This window comes from Python bivittatus, unplaced genomic scaffold (assembly GCF_059951505.1).
Source record: "Python bivittatus isolate LINGU-HERP-01145 unplaced genomic scaffold, Pbiv_v1 ctg000570_np1212, whole genome shotgun sequence".
NCBI classification, from domain to species: Eukaryota; Metazoa; Chordata; class Lepidosauria; order Squamata; family Pythonidae; genus Python; species Python bivittatus.
In genome coordinates, this window is record NW_028277097.1 from 10,632,139 (window position 1) to 10,657,750 (window position 25,612).

At 39.1% G+C, this 25,612-nt stretch overlaps 1 protein-coding gene across 1 annotated transcript in view; it reads left to right on the forward strand.

Moving 5' to 3' along the window:
- The window catches only part of CCBE1 (collagen and calcium binding EGF domains 1), a 153,606-nt gene that overhangs the window by 122,780 nt on the left and 5,214 nt on the right, over nt 1-25,612 (forward strand). Inside the window, exons 5-10 of the mRNA XM_007421712.4 lie at nt 3,864-4,001; nt 8,892-8,998; nt 12,365-12,485; nt 17,871-18,010; nt 18,099-18,134; nt 19,293-19,328. Of these exons, the coding sequence (XP_007421774.1) occupies nt 3,864-4,001; nt 8,892-8,998; nt 12,365-12,485; nt 17,871-18,010; nt 18,099-18,134; nt 19,293-19,328 (578 nt within the window). The remainder of the gene's footprint in view (nt 1-3,863; nt 4,002-8,891; nt 8,999-12,364; nt 12,486-17,870; nt 18,011-18,098; nt 18,135-19,292; nt 19,329-25,612) is intronic.

A 25,612-nucleotide genomic window follows, 5' to 3' on the forward strand; every position in this document is an offset into this window, starting at 1 on the left:
ATGAAATGCTGTTCTCATGCTTTTCCATACAGTACATGTGAGTGTGAATTTAGTTGCCTATAATTTATACATTTCTGAATAGAGATGGTTCTACCAAAATGTATATTGAGGCAACTGCTGCAGATATGTCCTGGGAAGTCTCTCTGAATTCCCTGTGTTGTAGGACAGAATGCTGTGGATTGTGTCCTGAACCCTGTAAGTGGGTCTGCTCCCCAGTGCAGAAAAGATGTTTATCACATCACAGCATTTAAAAAAAAAAATCAGCTGTCAGTCTAGTTTGGTTCTGTATGTGGAATTGGAGAGATACCATCTTGTCCTCTGGCCATTCAGTAAAAACATCCTGAGCTATCTCCATTCTTGAGATCAGTTGAAAATAGAAGGCTTGTGTGAAGAACATGATTGCTTCTGGAATTTCCTGTTCTTTTCCAAATGTTCTGGCATTTTGGATTGTGGTTTCACAGATACACATGCAAAATTGTGCAAGCATTTCCCTTCGTTATCTGCCCACTGAAGTTGAAATACTAAAGATTTTTCTGCTGTAGTCTGTCTGTCTTTGATCGAAACCTGTTGGGCCCACATATCAACAGAGAGTATGGTCAGAGCCACACATAGGGATTGTTTACAGATACAGTTTTTACTTTTGATTCAGCGCATACCAAATAAAAGTGGGGATTCTTCCTTTCAATCTTGGAATAGATGCCTAACCAGTTATGTTATGAATTGTATTTTATAAATAATGGAAGTATAAGAAGTGGGTAATTATGAGTTTGCAGAGCAGCTTTTAAGGTTATGATACCACACATACTGGAAATAAATTCCATTACCAGAATGCATGATATTCCTTCTCATCCAAAATTATTTTTATCCTTGCAATTATTTGAAGTTGATTGGTAGCTCACCCAAGGTTGTTTAGAAAGCTTTGTGGTTGAGTGGGAACTTCAGTCACTATCTCTCCAACATCTTGGACACAAGGAGAGGGAACCAGATCTGGCCTCAGACCAAATCTAACTTTCTGTTGTCCCAGCAGGCCAGGTAACCTCAGGGTGTGGGAATTAAGGATGAGAGCTCCATACTGTGGCATTGCCCAGTTCTCTGAACAGTAGGAAACAGGGAGACATTGCTCCCTCTGAACTGCAGCACCAAGAAAATTTCTCTGTGAAAGATGAACTGGGGATCCCTCATTCCCCTCTTGCCATACATTGAACAATTTCTCTAGTACCTGCCTTCCCTGATAGGGGATACCTTGTATTGTCCCTAATAGAAGAAGTATACGATGCTGGCTGGGGAATTCTGGGAATTGAAGTCCACCCATCTTCAAGCTGTCAAGGTTGAGAAACATTGCTCTAGGAGCAGTTTGTCTGCTGTATGCATTTGCAGAAAGTACAAGGTTGCGTCTGGATTCCTGACTGCAGGTGATTTCTTCAATCTATTCATGGGAAGCAAGGATTAGAGTTATGGGATGGAGCTTCACTTGAAGCCCCATGATCTAGGCTGTCTGGCCTGGAAAATTGGATTAAATCTACAGGCTAGAGATTTTCCATCTAATATTGAACCCAACATACTGGTAGTGCAAAGCAATTTAGACATAAGCCTTGTTCAGCTAATAGAACTTACTCCTAAGTCAATAGAATTGCATCTGAGGTCTCACAGAGTTTTAAAATAGGTGCATGTTTATACAAATAATGAAAAGAATTATTTGGGACAAGTGTTTATTTGTATTCAATTATACTTATTGTGCCTTTATAAAGATCAGGCCATTGGTGCTCCTGAGTCAATGCTATCCATTGGGCTTGCAAATAGTCTTCTCCAACAGAAATATATGTAATTCTTTACTGGCTACTGAACTGGAATTTTCTACATGCAGAGCACATCTACTACTATTATGAAAGACCTACCCGTGACTACATAATTTCTTTGCTGCGCTAATGATGTTGCCTTAATTTTATTGTTATTATTTCTGCTAATGCTTTAAAGCAAATAGGTTTTTTAACAATTATTATAGGTTGTTGGAAAGAACATTGCAAATAAAGTGCATGGGAATTTAATAAATAAAAGGATGGTACAGACTTGGTTTCTCTGCTTTCTTCCATAAAGCGAGAACTTTATTATTAAAGTGGTTCTTAAATGTGTCCTGTCCATGATTATAGAAAATGTCTTTTAGTAATTAGTCTATTTGTCCATCTAACTAAATGTTATTTAATCTGACTGACAGCACCTCTTCCACGTATCAGGCAGCATAATTCTAATTATCTACTAGGACTATGAATGTATGCAAAAAGAATCAGAAAGGGTACTTTGAGATGTGTTGGAGCACAAACATGATTGATGGATGGACTGATTATGTGCCACCAAGTTGGTGTAGACTCTTAGTAACCACATAAATAGATTTTTTCCTTGACAATCTGACCTAACCCTGGTCCTTCAGGTCTTCCAGTGGTGCATCCATTTGCCATTGTAGTTCAGTTGAGCCAGTTGGCCAGATGTCCTTCTTTTGTCTTTCCTTCCACCTTTCCCAGCATTATAAATTTCTTCTGAGAGGTAGGTCTTCACATAATGTGTCCATACTGGGATAATTTAAGCCTGATCATTTGTGTTTTGAGCCAAATTCTGGGTTGATTTGTTCATTGATCCTTTTTTACCCCTTGGGTATCCATTGTATTGTCAAGAGTCTTCTCCAACACCAATGTTCAAAAGCTTTAATATTCTTTCTATCCTGCTTCCACCTTTTGCCTCCATTGAGTGTCACAAGGAAAACTATTGTCTGCACAGTTCTGATCTTTGTAGGTACAGACACATCATACCATCAGAATATATTTTCCAAGACCTTCATGGCTACTCTACCGGTCTATGGTATATTTCTTGACTGTTCCTGTTCCTGATCCTTAAAGGCAGAAGCTATCCACCACTTCAATATTTTCATTGTCAGTTCTAAGGCTGGTTGCAGTATCTTTTCTCATTAGTTTGGTGTTCTTTATATTTAATCTTAGTCCCATTTTTTCACTGTGCTCTTTGATTTTCATTACTAGAGCTTGCACATCATTTACATTTTCAGCTAGCACAATTATAGCACCTCTTGAAAGCAGCTTTGCCATTTTTTTATGCTTGTGTATAAGCCTGATAAAATAAACCACTACATTAATATGTAAACTCATTACAGTACTGCATCTTTAATTGCCTTATTAACACAGCTGCATAATTTTTTTAAGCTTGCATAGAAGCGTGAAAAGATGCAACTGCTTTCAAGAGCCATTGTGCTTGTGCTCCTGTGCATTCCAAAGCACCTGTTTTCTATCATTTTCAAAAAATGAACACTCCTATGATATACTATAGTTTTCCCCAACCTGGTACCCTTCAGATGTGTTCAACAACTATATGTCTGCCCTTCCAGGTAGGCCAGGTCAAGAAACAGACACTGCAGGGATTCCAGGAATGCTGCTTTATTGTTGAAGAGTAGAATAATAGAATCTTGAAAGCCTGCCCAAGTTTCTCTCTGTCCCATCTTACAGTAAATAAAATCAAGATGAGGTTATTTTGAATTTCTTTCTCACACTTGTTTCAATGTCTTAACTGTGCAATCATTTATCCAAGTCTCTCCTTAATGGCTTGCTCTTTCCTTCCTCCCTTAATGGCTCACTCATACCTTCCCCAAGATCAGCTCTAAATTCATTTATACCATACTGGAAGGACATCTGATTAGATAAGCCTGTAGTGGAAAATAACTTGGGACTTTCCTATACAATGCATATGTTCTACTCCTGAGCTATGGTCTCACTCCAAATCCGGTGCAAAGAACACAAAGATTATAGGTTATATTTACTTTTGATCATTTCATTTCCTTAATGCTCACATATGTTTCCTTTCAGATATTGATGAGTGTGCCACAAGCAGTGAGCCTCTCTGCCCTCACATCTGTGTAAATACTCTTGGTAGCTATCGGTGTGAATGTCATGAAGGATACATACGTGAAGATGATGGGAAAGTATGCACCAAAGGAGATAAAGGTATATCAAGTCATCTAAATTGTACTAGACCAGTTCTATGTGGACATAGAAGTTATTCAGATAAATTTCATGTAAGCTTCAGACCAGATGACCATGCTCAAAAGAATGTTTTGTTAAGATCACCCTGAATATTCCTCACCAACATGCCTGTGCAAATGATGTTGGGAGAGGTAGTTCAGCAAGTCTTACAGGGCTACAGTTCTGTACCCCTGTTCTAGAGGGTTTAAAACTGTTTAACTATAAAGTATCAGTACCTGCCTTCTACAACTTGATTCTCTCCAGATGTGTTGAACTTAAGTTATTAATCACTGGTCATCAAGAGTCATCCCCAGCTACCATGGATTATAGGAATAGAAGATAACACATCTGGAGGGCATCCAGTTAGAAAAGTATACACAAAGAGAGGAAAAAAAAACACCTTTAACTCTCCTGCCATCTAGTACTCATCCAATTTTTTTCCATGTCAAATATTGTAGCGCTATCAACACTTCACTTAGCAAGTCACATGAACATAGAGAAACAGATTCTTGCTGACATTTTGGAGATGAACTTTTGACAGTCTGAAGTCTCATACTGAGATTGTCCAGTTCTGAAAATTGCTTATTATTTTCATAAAGAGAGAATTTGCTCTCTCCTTGCTATTTCTTCTACAACCCTTCTATTAAAATAGGAGAAATAATGCAAAGCCTTAAAGTCATAAATTATGCAAATGTGCAGATAATATTGGCCCATACAAAGTTCGAGCAGGTGGCCTTTCTCATTCATCATTCTCCATTCTTGCTGGTAGCAATTCAGATGTTATAGTCCTTTTAACTAGACATCCTAGGACTTCTACACGCAAAGCACACTCTCCTGCCACTGAATTATTGTCCCTCCAATTTGTTTGCCTTTTATACTTCACTCTGATTCTGCAGTCATAATAAGGAGGAGTAACTATGATGAATAAAGAATTCTGTTGGTCTGCTTAGATCCTCTGACTTTAGGGATTCATTTATTGATTGATAGCCCCCCCACCCCTCACCCTCCCAGTATTTTAGACTGATAAGCAATTGAGGTGGCCAACAAAACAATATAAAAAAGTTAAAAACACAGATTATAAATAACAATAAAAGAGGTACTGAACAATTAAAAGTCTAGCAAAAGAGATGCATCTTTGCGTATTTGCCAAGCATTGAGGAAGTGGAGACCAAGCACAGCTCCTGAGGGACAGCATTTCATAGCTTGTGTGCAATGCAGGTAATCCTTTTACCCTGTGCCTGAAAGACAGGGCTCTTAACAGCTTGACAGATTCAAAACAGGAGAAATAGTCCTTAGTCATACCTTTTAGAACCTTAAAAATAAAAAACAATACCATAAATTGTACCCAGTAAACAACTGGCAGCCAGTGCAAATCTTTCAGCACACACACCTCATGATCCTGATACTTTGCACTGGTTAACAGCCTGACCATTGTGTGGTGTAACAATTGAAATTTCTGGAGGTAGCCCCAGATAGAGTATGTCTGCAGAGATCTCAACCACCTAGCCTCCAACCCTTGAAGAGTAAGTAGTTCTAAGGAGAAGCGAGTGGGCTAACTATGGCCACTGATGACACAGCGAGAAGCACAGTTTCTCAAAAAAGCAGCTACAGGAAGACACTTCTACTGGAACAAAGTCCATCAGGTCCAAAGTTGGAAGCAACTGAACCAGTGAACAAAACCTACAATGAGGGGCATTGATCCACTCCTGGTTTGGGGCTCTACTTTAAACTGAAACAGCTCTGGAATTTTGCTATGCAGCTCTCCTTGAAGGAAAGACTTCAAATACACTATGATCAGATTCCTCATGGTGGTGAGCTTTGCCTGTGGTTTTCAGCACAGTGCATCTTTTCTTCCTTGATGGAGCTTATTTGATGGAAAGAGAAAAGTTGAGGGAGGTGGACAAGGAACATCATCTGGATCTTCTGTGAACTGAGGCAGGTTGATTTGATGATGAAAGCTTCATGTAGAAGCACATCAAGGATAAAAACAAGGAATAACTGAGGCAGCCTGCATGGAATAAACTGGAGGAAAAAAATCAATAAATTATTAATTGTTTGTAGCTGGAATTTCAAACCAGCACATGGTATAGTATAAAAATATAGTTACCCTCCAGTTCATACATCTATTGTTTGGAACAGTCTACTTTGAGTACCACCTAGTGGCAGATCTAAGTATCTATCTTTGGGAAAACTATAAACCTATTCTAAAAGCATTCTAAAAACCTATGAAGAATATCTGCCTCATATTGCAATCTTGCTGTATTCAGGCAGATCTGCCAATGAATTCCTATTTATAGAATTAAAGTTGTTTGCCTTTCTTGGGCTTCAGAAAGGTTGTCAAGTTTTGGAGGACAAGAAAGGAATCCTCTTCCATGTTATCCAGACAATAGAGCACAGTCCATCATCAAATGAAGACACAGTGTAGCTAATACAAGACAGATGATAAATGTAATCACCTCCCATGAACAAGAATGCATTATGAACTACCTTCTGGCAGCAACTGCCAAAATAAGTGAGACAAAATTAAGGTTTCAAGGTTTATGACATGTAATTTACTGCCCCTCCCCAAACAGAATTCACTTAACAGCCTCAACAACTGGGCTCATTAGCTTCCTAACTAGAATGGAACTACAAGTTGACATCAAAGGCTGGAACTTCTTATGACAACATACTAATTGTCATGGGCACCCTTAGGAGACATAAGAAGGGGCAGATGATGAAATATGTGTGATGGCATCATCATGCAAATTCATGATTTATTTAATTGCATCAAATACCGGCATGCAAATATGCAATGGTGGTGTTTGCATAGTTATGTCACTCCGGACATGTCTTTTTGGTGTCATCGCATTTTGCTGTAGACACCACTGCAGACATTATTTACCCATTAAGCCAAATTTTAGTTTGACTTATTATAGCATCCAAACCAGGCCATAGATAAGATTGTGGATAACAACACAACTGCAACCTGTAATTTCTATTTGCCGTTAGCTCTTCCTAACTGCAGACAAAGTCATGCAGACTCAAACCAATGGTTAACATATAGTGAAATACCCATTATTCCTTGAAGAAAAGAATATGGCATGCCAGAGGAACCATAAAATAGAAATAATTCCCCAGCAAGATCTCTGCTACTCCAGCTCTTTTCTTTTCTTTTCTTTTCTTTTTTTCTTTTCTTTTCTTTCACCCTCTGTGAGTGAGCATAAGCTTTGCTTTCAAGAAAACTAGAGAAAATGGCTTTACTGACCTATGATACCAGCTTTCTATAATGTCAGAATAACAGTTGCAGCTATCACATTAGAGATGACATATCTTAAAAGTTAGGTAGCTACTATGCAATTCAGTTTGCTTGTTTTCCACTCTTCTATAAAGTGTGCTGTAGAATTAAGCGTCCTTAGAATCTCAGTGTTCAATTTTATTGAGATTCTGGAACCCATCATTATGCATCCAGGTTTAGAAACAGGCTGGCTATACTGGTCAGTGGCCTATCTCTCTAGGAAACCATGTTGGAGAGGACAATGAAGAGCTATAAGCCTACACTTCTGCCTTTTCAAGTGGCACCATCCAAATGTGCTGGGGTTATAACTTCCAGATTCCCAGTTACTTACACTTATTTGCGATTAAGATCCCATTAAGGCTATTCAAGAGATCAGCTGGCTTGAAATCAACTGAAGGATCTAACTGCATCTTGTATTAAGTCTATGTAGAAGGATTGTGTATTTTCTATTACTGTAATTACAAAGTATTATTATAAATACCTTGATCATGGAGCCAGACCTCAACTTCTGTAAAATCTCAGTTTTTATCTTTCTAAGTTTCTAATCCCTTCAGTTTATAGAAACTGACTTTAAAGTGTATAAGCAACTTTGACTTGGGAAAAGATAAGAAGTGAAGCAGGAGTTTCCTTTTCTCCCATACCATGGAATGATTTTTTTGAAACAAAAGACGTAAATGACGTGTTCACTTATGGGCTATCTGTTCACCTTTCTGCCACTGGATGCAAAATAAGCAGACGTTGTCAGCATTCTGTAGCTGACATGTGACAGATTCCACCAGCAATTACAAATTTGGTCTGTATTTCTTTTTAATTGTTAATGCATCATAGATTTCTAATTGAGCATTGTTATACAACTGCAGTAGAATGCATTCAAACAGATATGTATAGTAGTTAGCATAATTGCTAAAGATGCGTAAGTTATGGGGGGCAGAACAAAAAGTTTGCTCTTTCAGGATGGAAAGTGCAACACTAGGGGTTCTTGTTTTCCTTAGAAAGGACTTGATACATAACTGGAAGTGTCAGATTGATTGTAGAGTTCCTTTTTTGCTCTCCACTGTTGCCCTCTATCTCTGCTCCTGGGAATCACATTTGCACAGCTAATATAATTGGTGACAGTAAGAATTGCATTTGTGTGAATTTCAGGCAATTCTCCATGCATGGGATACTGGCACAATTTATGGCATATGAAAGTTGCCCTCTTAATGGGAGCTGATAAATCATTGTGGGTCTTTACATTTCATGTACAGTAAAGATTTAGATAAAAGTGGAGAAGTACACCCTTTTTTCTCCTAAGATATAAAAGGAGTTTTCTAAGAGGCATTAAGACTTGCTAACTGGAAACAGCTGCTGCTAAGTCTGTTTGCAGCTCTCCAGGCATTCATGAGGATTCATGGAAAAGGCTGTTAATACAGAGGGCACTTTTACTTCTCACGGAATGATCAAGAAGGAATTTTTAAAAGGCTCATCTCTACACAGCATTCTTTGGCATTTTTCTGCCCTCTTTCTGTTTTCATCTCTATTCAGAGAAGAAGAAGAAGAAGGTTGTACTGAAACACTGGGCCTTGCTCTCCTTCCCTCCCACTTTTTTTTTAAAGCAGGCTTTTCTGAGAAGGTGGACAATGTGGTGAAACCTGGAGCGTGCTGTGCTTCCTGCAGAGAATTCCACCAGATCAAACAGACGGTCCTGCAACTGAAACAAAAGGTACATTTAAGAAATGCATCAGATTTGCCCCAAATATTGAAATCATAGGTATTGAGAAAGAAGAGGAATTGGCAGGGGAATTTAATTGCTTGAATAGATTGTGGAGTTCAGTATATTTTCTTGGAGACACATCACCCATTGCCATTTCACTTGATGGAAGGGTAGATAGCATAGATGGTCTGGTTTGGGATGGAGCCAGACAATTTAAAGGATCTCTTCCATTTGAATGGCTGCTTTCACAAAAGTCACTTGAATGTGTGTTTATATCTTCCACATTGAAGGAAACATGTCATGTGGCCCCACAGGGTCAAATTGATTTGTTATAGTTGAATTTTTAATGAGAGTGTTCATCATTATCTCTGGACCATTGCTGTTGCAAGGAAAAAGCACAGTGGCTTTATGCAAGCATATTTCCTAAGCTTGCTTCTTTCTTCCTTTCTTCCATGAAGAAAATCCATATGGAAGCCAAGGTGCCTGAAGGATGCAATGAGTTTTTGCTTGGGAGTGGGTAGACTAAGAGTTAATGTTGGTCTTCCTTAGACTGAGGTAGCACAGCTTCAAGTATCTCCTGATTATAGGCCAGCCATTCTCTCTGAGCCCAATTAATTCACACTGTTGTCAATCGTTATGGTGATATCAGAGGAGCCCCCCATGTAGGCCACCTGAGCTTCCAAGAGGACAGAAAGGATAAAAATGCAATAATAAATAAGAGGTTATTGACATTTATCTCTTGCAGGGCAATATTACTTTGAATCTCATAATATACTATAAGGACAAGCTGAAAATCTGAAAGTTAAAACTCCGAGCATGACATTTAGGAAGGAATGGCAATGTTAGCCTTGCAAGGTAGACCAGACAAGAAGCACAACCAGGAGTACCAGTTCTATCTGTATTGTAAGATTACATTAACAGAGTCTTGCAAGTTGAAAGTACCCCTCCCGTCCCTCACCTTTACTCTCCGAAAAACTAAGAGTCCCTTCTGAGACACTTTCACCACCCCTCCTTTTTCAGGCCCAGATTTTGTTTATCAGACCATTGCCTAGACAAGACTCTTCCTTCTGTCTCCCAAAGTCATTCCCACATACCATTACAGGCAAAAAGAGATTGCCACTGAAAGCCAATTGCAGATAGTGAACTGACTCAGAAAGTTTGGGTGTTTTACCTCTTCTTTTCACTTCTCCCCAGATTCCTAAGATGTTTGTGGGGCATTCTGAGGAAAATAGGACAGACTTGACAGGCCTCATGAAATTTATGAAAGCAGCATTTCAGTGTTGCATCTAGGACATTATTGGGTGGGAGAGAAAATTGCAGCTAGCAATCCTTAAACACAAATTGGGTGGTAAAATGAAACATTGGCTCAATTAATGATATGATTGTTCTGGTGATTTATAATAAATTCTTGAAGATTTCAGTATTATAAATTCCAGTTCTGGAAGGCAGCAATGACAGACGGTTATACATTGGACCATTTTTACCAAAGCTAGGGTTGGACATGCTTTCCAAATTGCAATCTGTGTTTTCAGTACATGATAGTAAAATCCAAACATCCTGAGGAATATCAGGCATGAACTGATCCTAAATTATCCCCTGGAATTCTCTGCAACACTTAGGATTTGGGGCAGCCTTGCCAGAAAAACTTTCCTGGACATAGACATTTTTCAGAAACTTCTGGTTTAATCTTCTACCCTATCCCCTTGACAGAATTGCAAAACTAGTCAGAAGGATGCTTTTGCCAAAAGAAATAAATAACAGACAGTCCAGGCATACAAACAATTCCATGTGTGCAAATATTCTGTATGCATATGTGCTTACTCAGATACAAGCAAGTATGCATTTAATTAGAAGAAAGTCCTAGACTGGACCTAGCCAGTCCATCTCCAAGCCAACTCAGCAATCATTTCTGCATGGAACCTCTTCACAATTACAACATGAAATGTAGGTTTCAGCAAGGTTTAGAATTCATCTCCGTGACTGTTGCCCCTTTGGATAGGATTCTATGCAAGTATTTACATTCTTGTGGGGAAAGATTCGTGCATGAAGTAAGGCTGAGGTCATTCTCAACTTGTGATTCCAAGACTGAATCAAGACAGTGGAATGGAATAGAAATTAGGTCAGTGTGCATTAGCATCTGGCAGGATGATAAGAAGACTCCACATCAAAAGCAGAATAGTTAGTGCTGAAATCCAGAAGAGGTCGGTGATTCTTCCGGAAGAGAGTGGCAAGTGAGCACATTGGAGAGTGGGTGGGCCAACCCACATGATCTGTGCTTCAAAATCAGGTTGCCATAGCAGGCTGGCCTCTGCCTATCCTTTAATAGAAATACTTAATGTTGTCTTAGATATACAGTTAAAATAGCCCATCTACTCATCTGAGAAAGAAAGAGTTTTCTCACTGTATGGAGTCTGACCTTTAGAAGTGAAAACCTTCTTTGGCTTATCAGTAGAGCACAGCTCTTGAATGTCAGTGGCTCCAGGTTCAGTCTTGGGTGCTTCATTAAGCAGTTCAGGGCAGAAGAACAAGCAGGTGTCTAACTTCAGATCTCATCAGCTTCAGTCCGTATGACCAATAATAAAGGATTGTGGATGTTGCCTTTCAGAATATTTGCAAGGTATTGGGCTGTTTGTCCCTGATGAGAGACTTGGGTAGCACCTCAGCTGTAGAGCTTAACCAACTGTGTACATAGTGTGGGTACAAGGCAGCATCTAAATCTGACTTTGCCCTTCATACTAAGTCTTACTTTCTTTTTCTGTTTTCAAATCCATCAATAAGTGTAAATCCTTCAGTGTGTCAGACTTGACATCAACAGTTTTTTCCCCCTTTGCAAACAGTAGATCACAGTTGTGACTATGATTGTAGAAGTGCCAGAGTGTTGAATCCCTCTTGTTTCAAGTCAAGGTACTAGTCTAGCTGAGGCCTCCTATATAGCAGCTTTTGGGGGGGGGGCGGCGGGAAGCTACACTATGCTAAGCTACATGACAGAAATCAAATCTAGTCTGACTTTGTTCCTCAGCTGCAAACTGAATCTGAACATCGTAATTATAGGCTATTAATACAATTGTGTTGCTTTTTCAGTTACATTTACAGTACATGATTCCTTCAAGTTATGCAAGGCAGAAAACATGGAGGGTATCCCATTTTATTCAGTAAAGGGAGAAAGCATGAAAAGCAGATGGTGCTCCCTATCTCAGCCTGGCATGCTATCCATTCTATCACACTCTGAAGCTTTCTGAGCTCAGAGTTACGGACATGGTAGCTGAGTCGTACATTGAGATAAAGAATTTATACTGCTCAGTGAAGTCAGCCATTCAACTAGATGAAGTTGAATATGTAAGTGGCTTCTGGTTTATGACACTTCACTTATTGCAGGTTGCTTGGCTACCAAATAATGCTGTTGACCTTAGCAAGCCAATCACAGGAGAAAAGGTACTTGCATCCAATGCTTATATACCTGGCCCTCCTGGACAGCCAGGGGATCGAGGTCCTCCAGGTAAGGCAATAAAATAATTCCTACATTTAAAAGCGTCATAAAAATTAAGTTGTATATATTGCATCTGTATCAGTCCTCAGACAAAAAGCATGGATCAGGAGCAAACATTAATTTTTCTTAAGATATTGTCAGGATCACTTAGGCTTGCTCCATCCGATGATTTTCCCATCTCATGAGCTGTCCAAGGTGCTGTAAATTCACTTCTCTCTCCTAACTGAAAACCATCCACTCCCAAGTTGTGCTGTTTTTGCATGATTAGTAAACTCAAGATTGGGAATGGCAAAGAAATAAGAAATGGACTGGGAATTTTCCATGAAAATCTCAGCTTGGAAGACTTTTCTACTTGCAGTTTTATTGCAATTTGTTTAAGTGAGCATTAAATCACTATTTAAATTACTATTATTTTATCATTGATGAGCCCTCCCCAAACTTGATATTTGGGAACTGCAACTCCAGTTCATGTTAGTGTTATGTAGTATAATGTGCTGTCTAATTTATTTATTTGCTTGTGAATTACATTCTTTGCTGCTGATTCTATAACTGCCACATGTTAGTTTATACTTTGTATTACACCAATATGTATTACAACACCAAAAACTGAATAACACATTAAAGCTACTACAAGTACAAAAACAAAACGCTGCTATTTCTACTATATGTGACAAACTGGTTGATTGGTTATGTGCCATCAAGTTGATGTTGACTCTTGGTGACTACACTGATAGATTTTCTCCATGATGATCTATCACTAACCTGGGCTTTCAGGACTTCCAATGGTACGTTCATCGCCACCGTAACTGAGTCCATCCATCTCACTGCTGATTGTCCTCTTCTTCCCTTTCCTTCCACCTTTCCCAGTATTAGAGTCTTTTCCAGAGAGCTGTGTTATTTGTGCCTCGAGTGAGAATTCTGGATTGATTAGTTGGATAATCCATTGGCTTGTTTTCTTGGCTGTCCATGGTATTCTCAGGAGTCTTCTCCAACCCCAAAGTTCAAAGACGTCAATACTCTTCCTGTTCTGCTTCTTTAAAGTCCAACTTTTGCTTCCATAGAGTGTCACAAGGAATACCACAGCTTGCATGATTCTGATCTTTGTTCGTATAGACACATCACGGCATTTGAATAAGGCCTTCATGGTTGCTCTACCAAGTGCTAGTCTGCAGTGTATTTCTTGACTTCTTGTTCCTTTACTGTTGATAATTGATCCTAAAAGGCAGAAGCTAATCACCACTTCATTATCTTCATTGTCAATTGTAAGGCTGATTGTTCTACTTGTCATTAGTTTGGTCTTCTACTCCCATTTTTTCACTGTGCTCTTTGACTTTTAGTACTAGGGCTTGCAAATCCTTTGCATTTTCAGCTATCAGAATATTGTCATCAGCATAGCGCAGGTTATTAATGCTTCTTCCTCCAGTTTTAAAACCACACTCATCTTGTTCCAATCCAGCTTCCCTTAATATATATTCCACATATAGGTTGAATAAATAAGGGGACAGTATGCAGCCTTGTTGTACTCATTTACCAACCTGGAGCCAGTCTGTTTTGCCATGTTCTGTTTGGACTGTGGCTTCCTGACCTGAATATAAGATTCTCATGAGGACAATGAGATGTTCTGAGATTCCCATTTTTCTGAGCACTTTCCACAGCTTGACATGTTTGATACAATCAAAGGCTTTTCCATAATTGATGAAGCACATACCGACTTATTTTTGGTATTCTTTGGCTTTCTCAATTACCCAGCATGCATCAGCAATAATGTCTCATGTTCCTCGGCCTTTTCTAAAGCCAGCTTGAACATCTGCCATCTCTTTTTCCATGTAGGCTCTAATCTGCATTGGTTGATACTAAGCATTATTTTACTAGCATGAGAAATTAAGGATATTGTGAGATAGTTTGCACACTCTGTTAAGTCTCCTTTTTTTGGTATTGGAATTTAGATTGACCTCTTCCACAGTTGACCACTGTGCTATTCTCCAGATTTGCTGGCACAGCTTGGTTAAAACCTCAACTGATTCTTCTGTTGAAATATTTCAACAGAAATATGCTATATTTCAGTGGGTATTCCATCAGTTCCTGTAGCCTTCCAATTTGGTGCTGATCTAACTTCATCTTCTAGTCAAAAGGTTCTTGTAAGTAAGGAATATTTCTAAGGTATCGTGGGTGTTGACATCTCTACTGTATAGTGTTTCAGTATACTCCTTCCATCTTTCTTTGATCTCCTTTGAATCAATTACTATCTGTCAGTTGGAGTCCTTTGGCATACCAATTTGAAGTTGGAACCTCCTTCTGAGGTTTTTTTTAAAATTTTTATCTCACCTTTATTATTTTTTATAAATAGCTCAAGGTGGTGAACATACCTAATACGCCTTCCCACCATTTTCCCCACAACAACAACCCTGTGAGGTGAGTTGTGCTGAGAGAGAATGACAGGCCCAAGGTCACCCAGCCAGCTTTCATGCCTAAGGTGGGACCAGAATTCACAGTCTCCTGGTTTCTAGCCTGGAGCCTTAACCACTAGACCAAACTGGCTCTCAGAAGATCTTTTGAAAGACTTTTCTTGTTTTTCCATGTCTGTTTCCATCTTCGATGTCTTTACAGATATTGTTATAATACTGCTGCTTGTTTCTTCTAATGGCTCTCCTAAACTCTTTGTTAAGTTCCTTTCTGAGGTTTTTGTCTCTCTTGGCTTTGGCTTCTTTTCTCTTCTTGGCAATTTCCACAGTTTGTTCTGACATCCAGTTTGCTTTCTTCTTTTTCTTCATTTTTGGCAGTCTCTTTTCACATTCATCCTTAATGACTTCTTTAAGTTCATTCCATAATTCCTCTGGTTCTCTGTCAATGAGGTTCAGGACTTCAAAGTGATTCCTGATGTTCTTGTTGAAAATGGTGGGTGTATGTTCAATATCATATCATGGAAACTGACTGGCTTTCTTCTTCTTCTTTAGCTTAACTTGGAGCTTGTACATCAGCAGTTCATGATCAGTTCCACAGTCAGCACCCAGCCATGTCTTTGATGCTATAATTGAGCTCCTCCACCAACTTTTATCAATAATCAATTTGATTTCTATATACTCCATCTGGTTATATTTGTACAGAGGCATTGTTTTGGTTGTTTGAAGACAATGTTAGCTATGAAAAAATCATTGGAGTGGCAGAAATTGATAAGTTGATCTCCTGCTCCATTTCAGTTTCCTAAGCCATACAATCTGTCAGCCCTCCCAGGTAAACCAGAGAGGAAACACAACCAGATGAGCTACTTCTACTTTATTGTTAGGCTACATTAACAGAATCTTGCAAGTCTGAAAGTACAAATCTCCTGCTGTCCCTTTTAACTGCTTGATCAGTTAGGACAGATCCTTTCTAAGCTTCTTTCTCTACCTGTTACTCCTCCCCTTTCATCTGATCATTCCCTAGGCAGCATCTCTTCCCCCCATCTTCCAAGGTCATTTTCACATTCCATTACACAATCCAACTACATTTTCCTCTTTCATGTTTCCAATTTTGGCATTCCAGTCTCCAGTCACAAGCAGCAATCTTGCTTGCATGTTCTGTCAGTTTCAAATTGAACTTGATTATAGAAGTCATCAACCTCCTCTTCTTAGCATCAGTGGTTGGAGCATAAACATGAATGATCATCATATTAAAGGGTTGTCCACAAAGTCTAATTGATATTATTTGGTCATTGATTGCATTGTAGCCAAGTAGTGTTCTTGCTATAACCTTCCTAACTATAAAAACAACATGTTTCTAGCTTGTTTTTCATGTCCTGCATAATAAACAGTGTGATCTTCTGACTGAAGGTGTCCAACTCCAGTCCATCTCAATTTGCTGATGCCTAAAATGTCAATTTGTAGCTGTTTCATTTCTCCTTTCACTGTGTTGAGCTTTCTCGTGTTCATGCTTCTTACATTCCATGTTCCTACTGTAATTCTATCTTTGCAGCTTCTGGTTTTCTTTTCCTGTATGGCAACACCAGCAACTAGACATCCCGAAAGTTTTAATCTAGCCATGTCATAAACACTGTTAGTACTCCGAAAGATCCTCAGCTCTTCCTCAGTAGCATGTTGAGTGCCATCCGACCTGAGGGGCCCACCATCCAGCACTACATCGTCAATCATCTTATATTTTCTATCCATGTGGTTTTCTTGGTAAAAATACAGGAGTGGTTTTTTTCTCCTGCGCAGTATGAATTGGTGCCTTTGCCATTGTCACTCAGCTCATCATCTGCCTCTGGCATCTTCCTGTATCACTGCTCCCCAATATAGGTGCCTGCTTGCTTTAGCTGGGCAGCTGGAATGACCTTCATCCCTTGGGTGACCCTGCTGGGAATATATACTCTTGGCATACGCTCCTGACATGCTTTGCTCATCCCTTCCAGGAACACTCAACCGCCACGATGCGGCAGCACAACAGGACTTGAGGGGGACTATGACAAGTACATTCAGGAAAAAAAAAAAAATACATAACATTAGCAACTATTTGGATACAAGACTGCTAGTCAGTCTCCATTCAACCAAACTTTGAATATTAAACTCACAACATAATGGAGCAGTGTGAACGATGTTAATTTTGAACATGGCAGATATTGTCAGTGTCAAGGCAAAATGCACTTGGTTTGTGCTAAATCTATGGGCTTTGATCTGGGAAGGGAGACATTAACATGGAAGCAATTTTGCCTCCAAGTTCATTTTCCGCATTGGGAATTCAGAACATGCTTTTATGGGCCATCTCCCTGCCTTTCTCCTTAGCCCAGTGTTCCTCAACCTTAGCAACTTTAAGATGAGTCGACTTCAACTCCCAGAGTGGACTTCCCCATGCTGGCTGGGGAGTTCTGGGAGTTGAAGTCCACTCATCTTAAAGTTGCCAAGTTTGAGAAACACTGCCTTAGTCTAAAGGAGATCTTTTCATAGCCAGGCTGGCCTTTCACTTCCACTTACAAATAGGTCTCTTGTGAGCATTCTGTGCTTAATGTCTGACAGTGTCCCTGGGCAGAAAACTGCTGCTCAGAGTGATGCATTATTTGAATTTCATTTCTTTTTTAGTAGGGATTGTATCCTGGACTTCTAGTTCATCAAGTTATATAACAGTAGTGTGAAATACATCCAGATTTTCTTGGCACTATGAAAAAAGCTGTTTTTCTTCACTTGGCTTTTAAAGCACTTCTGGAGTACTTTTAATTGCTGTTGATTCTTCTTTTGTTTACTAGCTAGGTTTTTTTTCCCCCCCATGGTTGATGTATTTGTAATTTTTTAAAAACCTTGTCAACAGCCCTGAAACTACTTCTTCCAATTCTTGACTTAGAACAACCATAAATACCCTTTTTATGCAAAATTGTCCAAGGAAGCTACTAGCAGTCTTAACTGTACTGTATTGTTTCTATTCCAGGTGTTGCGGGTCCAAAAGGGAGCCCTGGATTTCCTGGATCCCCTGGTCCTCCAGGGGTACCAGGCCCTAGAGGAGCCATGGGGCCGATGGGACCAGCTCCAGACCTGTCTCACATTAAACAGGGCAGAAGAGGGCCTGTGGTCAGTATAATATCTCCATTCTTAACTGTGTGTAGTCTCCTGATCTTACTGATACCAAGTTTTTGAGGAATGCAATTTCATCTTCTAGGGTCCTCCAGGTGCACCAGGAAGAGATGGAGCAAAGGTCAGTGGTACAGTTTCTTGTCCTCTTCTTTCTTTTTCTCCTTCTCCTCTTCCTCGCAAGAGTCTTTCTCTTTTGTATAAAACGCTTCTCCATTTTGGAAGGTGGAAAGGGAGAAAATTAACAAATAAAGGGGTTGGCTATTTTGATCCCATTGTACTCTCACTCCCCTTGCATTTCAGTTTTTTTCAATATTTATGCCAGTAATCTACAAAGAATTAACTAACACAGAAGTTAACTCACAAACTTATGGAAACGTTTTACTGGAATAGCAATATGAGACATCAGAAAAGTATTTTGATGCAGTAGTCACTGTTTATTAATCTATGATTTATCATGTATTGCCTGTCAAATATCTTTTGCTGACTTTCAGGAAAGCATTAAGAACTTGGATGTTTGTGTATTACGCAATATGCTCTTATTATTGTATTTGTCCTGTATTGTTTTGCCTTATTTAATGATGTTTTAACCCATTGTACACTACCTTGAGTTATTTCAATTAGGCAATTCCATAAAGTGAGTAAATAAATGTGTTATAATCTTTTTAAATTTTGAAGGGAGCTTCTCAGTGTAGGGTGCAACTTGCTGATTTGAATGATTTCAGAATAAATATTGTAGTTGTATATATTATGCTTAATAATAAATAAAATTAAAGAGTATATAAGTAGTTTAAGTCTTTATCGCATTGGATCATGACTTTGGCATGCTTAGAATACTTCCACTGCAATCAATAGTCATGTTAATCATGCTAGTCTACAACCGTAATAAAGATTTGATTTGATCTGATAAGTTAGTCATGACTAACAAGTCCCTTTAATTTCAGTGAGTTCCTATGAATATGAGTAACTATGAATCTAACCCATAGTTCTTTGTTCTCATGAAACATACTTAGAAAGTGCTGTAGCATTATCTTTGGTGGGCAATCAAAAATACCAATTTTGCTACAAAAAATCGATTCCCTGATCTGGTCAAGAAGAGAAACTAAACCTAAAGCTGTCATCTCTTATACATTTAACTAAGGGTTAGTCCCATTGAACTCTGTCTTCTAAGTTGATGTGCATAGGACATGAAAATAGCACTGTTTGGAGTTCTGATTTTAGACCAACAAGCTATGATTCAGTTCTAATTAAGGCAACTTAACCAGAATGATGTTTGTTACAGGGTGAGAGAGGTGCACCAGGAGAAAAGGGGCCACCTGTAAGTACAAATCTATATCCAAATCTAATCTCAGTGCAAATGTAATCTGTTCATACATTAGCCAGGAAGCATCTGAATGCCAGATGCTCTTTATTTTAGAGGAATGCTCCGTTTATTACATTGTAATAAAACAGATGTAGAAGGCTGTTTATTCATTCATTCATTCATTCATTCATTCATTCATTCATTCATTCAGTTTATATAGCTGCCATCTCACGTACGTGACTCACAAAATTAAAACCACAACAAAATGTAATAACAATCCAAATAACTTTGAAACCATATTAAAACCAAATTAAAAACCATAAAAAACATTATCAGCAGCATTTGCAATCAATGCACCCATCCATACATCACAAGCAGTACAACCATCACACAGGCTCCACACCACAGCCGGATGCCCAGGTAGGATGGCAAATCCAAGGCTTCAGCACTTTCCGGAAGACAAGTAGAGTCAGGGCCCATCCAACCTCTGGGGGCGAGATGTTCCAAAAGACGGTGTTACCTTATTGTAGTTACCTTATTAAATCTTTTGAAAAAATAATTGTTTGAATAACTACCCTTGAAGAGTATCCGGAAGCTTCAGCTGGTCCAGAATGCAGCCGCACGAGCTATTTTTGGGGTCTGAAGAAGGACGCATATAACACCTTTGCTCTGTGAGCTGCATTGGGTACCGGTTTACTTCCGGGTCCAGTTCAAGGTGTTGGTTATCACCTTTAAAGCCCTACATGGCATGGGGCCAGGCTACCTGAGGGACCGCCTCTCCCCCACGGTTTCAACCCATCCCACCCAATCACACAGAGAGGGCATGCTCCAGACCCCCTCAGCAAAAGAACTCTGACTAACAGGGTCCAGAAGGCGGCCCTTCTCTGCTGTAGCCCCCGCCCTTTGGAACATCTTGCCCCCAGAGGTGAGACAGGCCCCCTCACTGCCGGCCTTTTGGAGGGATTTGAAGACCTGGCTCTGCCATCTGGCCTGGGGCAGGGAGGGAGGTCATCAGAAATGGGGTTGGCTAGCCCCCTAGAGGCCTGGGGTTGCTTCCATCAGCCTCTTGGATTTTTTCTCCTCCTTCCATTTTGGGTAAATGTGTTTTTCTCTTTTTATAAATTTTAATTATGAATTTATTTGTTTTAATTGTTGTAAACCACCCAGAGTCCCCCATTGGGAGGAGATGGGCGGGGACAAGTCTGCTAAATAAAATAAATAAATAAAATAAACTAGCCAGACAGCCAAGGTAGTGCAGTGGTTAAAGAGTTGGAGTAGGAACGGGGGAGACCAGGCTGTAGTCCACCCTCAGCCACCCAAGGTCACAGAGTGCCTTTGAGCGAATCTCACTCTTGCTCTTCAACCAACCTCACAGGGTTGCTGCTGTGGGGAAAAGAGGAGGAGGAAATTCTATGTATAGCACCTTCAGCTCCTGTAGATAAATAATATTTACAATCCTAGTGTATATGCACCTTTCATATTTTTAAAGTAATCATGCCCTTATTACTTACAACCTTTTGATCACTGGAGAGGATCAAAGTCTTGATTCAATGTTAGGTTCTTCATGGTTTTTAGTTAGTTAGCACTGAGGTTGTTTTATGTGTGTAAGGTGGTTTTAACTGTTGAGTGGTCATTATTGCTTCCAAGTGAAATAAATTATGCCCTTCTATCTTCTGTACAAGAAAATTGCTTTTGGTTGGATTTTATAAAATTTCTTCAATTTTATTTCAGAATGTAACAGACTATCATATAAGTTAAACTGCATATAAGTGCTCCTCAGTTGTGGTTTCTTTGCAACTGAGGAATTCCTCTAAAATAAAGAACATTTGGTGTTTGGATGTTTCCTGGATAAGTGTCAGCAATTTTAAAAAGCAGTCTTCCATTTTTAAGAATATGAATGAGAATTCAGCATCCTCTTGTGACACTAAGTGGGACACAGGCAGGATATGATTTCTTTTTTCTTATATGGAAAAAAAGAATATTATGAGAAAAAAAATGATAAACAGGATGGTTAAGCTTTTATTGTCTCAATTTCCTACTCGCCCATCTCGAGTTCTTTACAAGAACTTGCAAAGTGCTAAATATGTATTAAATAAATTGCTTTCTGTTAAAGGAGCTTTGCATTAACATATTTATAGCAAAGGAATTTGGAGAACAAATTGATAAACTTATGGCATAATAATTAAAGCTGTAAAAAGCTCAGAATTTTATTTCAGTGATTTGGCACAACTATGTAATGGCCAGAAAGATATATTTAAGATGTCAAAAACGTTATTCAAAACTTTACAAAAAAGATAAGGATTTAATGGAAAATGAATTAAAACCTTTTCTTTCTATTTGGACAATCAAGAAAATAAGCTACTTTCTGAATCTTTCCAGTATGAAGAAATTCAACATATTATTGGTAGTATGAAGAATAGTAAAATACCAGGGCTTCATGGTTTTCCTATAGAATGGTATAAAAATACTTAAACTTCTTTGTTTTTTTCAAAACATGTCTGAATCTGATACACCGTCAGCTTTTCTTAACAATTCTTACATGGCAATTAATTCCTAAACCAGATAAAGATCAAACATCATGTGCTATTTACGTATACATTTATTAATTAGTAAAATGTGTATACCACTCAATATAAACAATCAACCCAATAAAACAATAAAAATAACAAGGTGGCCTTCTTCATTCCCCATTAGGCATCAGAATCATCAAAGAGCCTGTTTAAAAATGAAGGCTTTAAAAAACTTTCTAAAACTCAGACATGCAAGGGTCAAGCTGTTTTCAGGGCCAGCATATTCTACAGTGTTGAGGTCATCTCGAACCAGACCTGCCTTGCAGCCAAAGCTGCCTTCACTTCATATGGGGACAGGACTCTAAACAGGTCATCCCTCAGATCTGACAGAATGGGCAGAATTGTTCTGGAAGAGGTGGTCCATAAAGTAACCTGGCACGGCGCCCTATAGGACCAGCATTTTGGATTAAGCCCAGCAGCCTACTGGCAACCATAAAGTAGCTGTTATCCTGCAATGACAGTCTATGTGCCAGCAGCCTGGTAGCCACATTCTGTACCACCTGTAGTTTCTGGTACAGGTCCATACGCAGCGCCTTGCAGTTGTACTATGTTGTAGTGCTAAGAGCGGAAGTCACTGTAGCTGATGCCTCCTGGCCCCCATAACTGCACACCAGCTGAAACTAGATAAAAGCCCTCCTCACCATGGCCTCCACTCCTGTTTTAGCAGGAGCCCTGAATCCAGAAGAATGCGGGCGCTATTTCTCAGGCTGAAAAGGGGATTGGCAATTATAAAAACTATGAGTAGATGCAGCTTGCCCCTCTTTTGTGGAAGTGCACAGCCTTCTCTGCTTCTCACACCCTTTGCATCACATCACAAGAGCACTTAAAAAGATAAAACTTCTTGCCACTGGCATAGAGAATATAAATAGGCTTCATCTGAAAGTAGATCAGTTGCTGGGATTCTTGTGCTGTTACCTAATCCTCCTTTCTAATATACAGTGCCTCATTAATGTGAGTTTTTAGGTTGGTTTCTTGGATTATCCTGCTGAGATTTGGAGGAAAAGAAAAAGCTGGCCAGGGCCCCCAAGCCATGGACCTGCTCCTTCAGGAGAAGCATGGCTCCATCTAGAAGCACAATTTCACAGAGGCTCAGATGTTTATGGGCAAGCAGCAGCTCCATCTTGCTATGGTTTAGTCTGAGCTTGTTTCTCCCATACCAGTCCTTGACAGCCTCCTCAGGACCAGCCAACTCAGGACCTCCACAGCATGTCCAGCTCAGTTCAACTCATTAACAAATATAGATACCAAAATATCTTGCAAAGTTGCAAGGATTCTAGCAAGCTTCATCTGTCCTAATTAAGCATTATTTGTTATGGACAATTTGAGATTATTAGAAAATTCTATAGCTTGAAGTCACGCTAAGGTAGATCCTGCAGAGAAGGACTGTGATGAAATCTGTCAGCAATATCTGTTTTTAATTCTTTTCCCCGGGAATTTTGAAAATGGACTATTTTTGCTTTTGAAGAAGAATAAAGAATAAGTCAGACTAACAGAATTTTATCAAGGCCCTTTCTGTTTGAGAAGGTTTGCTCTTTAGTGGTTGATTTCCATTTGCAACTTTTAGCATGCGCAATTAGTAGTGAGATTTGTGGATTGAAACATGCAAGTATGGAGTCTACAGTGGCCATGCTTGCAGCCAATATACTGAAATGTATTGATGACTGATAATATTGGAGCACTTTCTGGATGTTGTATTAGTTGATCTAAATCTGAACTGTTGTTTTTGGAGTTAGTAAGTTGTGAAAACAAGTGTGTATAGGGGAGATGGTTTCAATGATGCTCAGAGGTACTAAGCAAAAGTTAGACTAAGAATATCTAGAGAAAGATCTCAGATGATTAAAACAATGAAATCTATTGTAGTTAGGAAAAGCACCTGGGTTAGATAGATCAACCTTAGTTAAGATGAGTGTTTGGGGTAAAATTAATATTTAAAATTAAATGTTTTACTGCTAGCAATGTATACCATATGTAGGATTCCTCTGTATATTCTTTCAGAAATGTAATATACTGTTTTGGAGTTCAGGGAGAGGGAAGTCTCCCACTCACATTTTACTTAGGAAGCTTCATCTATCAGAGAAAAAGGTTTTAATTTTCCAGATTTAAGCTTATGCTATCATGAGTATCTTTTTTCTTAGGTTAATGTATGGCAGATTTTGCCAACTGGAAATTTGCCATTCTTGGTTATCTTAGAATTGATATATTTGAGCTTCAGAACCCCAGAAACTGAAGATTGCTGCAGTCCATTTACCCTGGAATTCTCCCTTTCTCAATTAGCTACAAGGCATGGAGTAGCATATCAACTCAGGTTTTATCCTTAGGAACCAAACTTGAAGAAAGCAAAGCAGTGTTTTTACTGGAGAACGGAAAGTTTATCTGAGATCCATTAGTAGGATTAGATTATTATTTTCTGTTTTTTGCAGAGTTACAACATACATTAAGTATCACTGACGAAATATGCAGTATCTCCAGTTAAAACTCCTTTTCACATCTGGATAGGATTGGTAGCCCTAAGTGCTTTTGAATCTCTTCTACTATTAGAGGACTAAAACGTTATTTACAGAATAATAAGCCTATCATGATTATGAACTAACAGCAGTTAAAATACACTGCATTAGATATTCCAGAATATATATATAGAAAAGCACAGAATTAGGAATTGGAGTGACCAGTACATGAATGTCAATGAATTAAAATTATGATTAATTCAACAATCATTATTTTATATTCGGTGGAGACCAATATCTCTTTTCAGGAACAAATAGATTATTTCGTTGTTGGAGAAGTACTTACAATGCAATGTCAGTTCATATGGTGGGCTTTCCTGCTATAGTGAGGTTATTTCACATATTAATTTGTTCTGAAAGGCTCAATGACATTTGTAAATGCCAATGTTCCTTTGAATTATGTGGTTTAGACATTAACAGAAAGTAAGAGAAATGGATATTGCATGCCTTTTGGGAAGGATTATTTCATGTTCTACAATGAACTGAAAAATTTACCTCTCTATGTTTTAGAGAGACAATTCGGTGTAGTGGTTAAGGCATCAGGCTAGAAACCAGGAGACCATGAGTTCTAGTCCTGCCTTGGGCACAAAGCCAGCTTAGGCCAGTCCCTCTCTCTCAGCCCTAGGAAGAAGAAGGCAAGGGCAAACCACTTCCAAAAATCTTGTCAAGAAAACTGCAGGAACTTTTCTAGGCAGTCACCGGGAGTCAACACTGACTTGAAGGCAGGCACACACACAAAATTCTGTAGCTTAAAGAGATATGGGGACATTATACGGTACTTTGCAAGATTTGTACGATAATTGGCTGAGTTCCTACACCCTTAAATGAATGGTTCAGTTACCATTTGGCAACTGGGATAAAAACACTATGAAAACTGAGGGTGAGCAGGAGAAAGGGAGAGGACGCTCACATGACTGCTTCTCCCCTATTGCTCATAGCCCTGATCCCTATGTGGGTTTGCTCCCACCTCTTCAGTCACTGAAAGCCTCTTTCCCCTTTCCTGTTGAGCTTCTCCTCTAATCTCCCATTCAACTGCCTGTAAGGCCTACTTTTCTGGGCTGCAACAGTGGACAGCCACTAGAGGGCAGCAAAGAGGTAGTGTTTTTGGTATTTCTTTGCTGCCATCTAGGGAGTATCTTGATGTTTGCAGCCCAGAGATGGTATGATTGTTTTCTGTTCCTCTTCTCTTTCTCCTTCCTCTGCAAGAACTAAGGGAGGAGGAGGA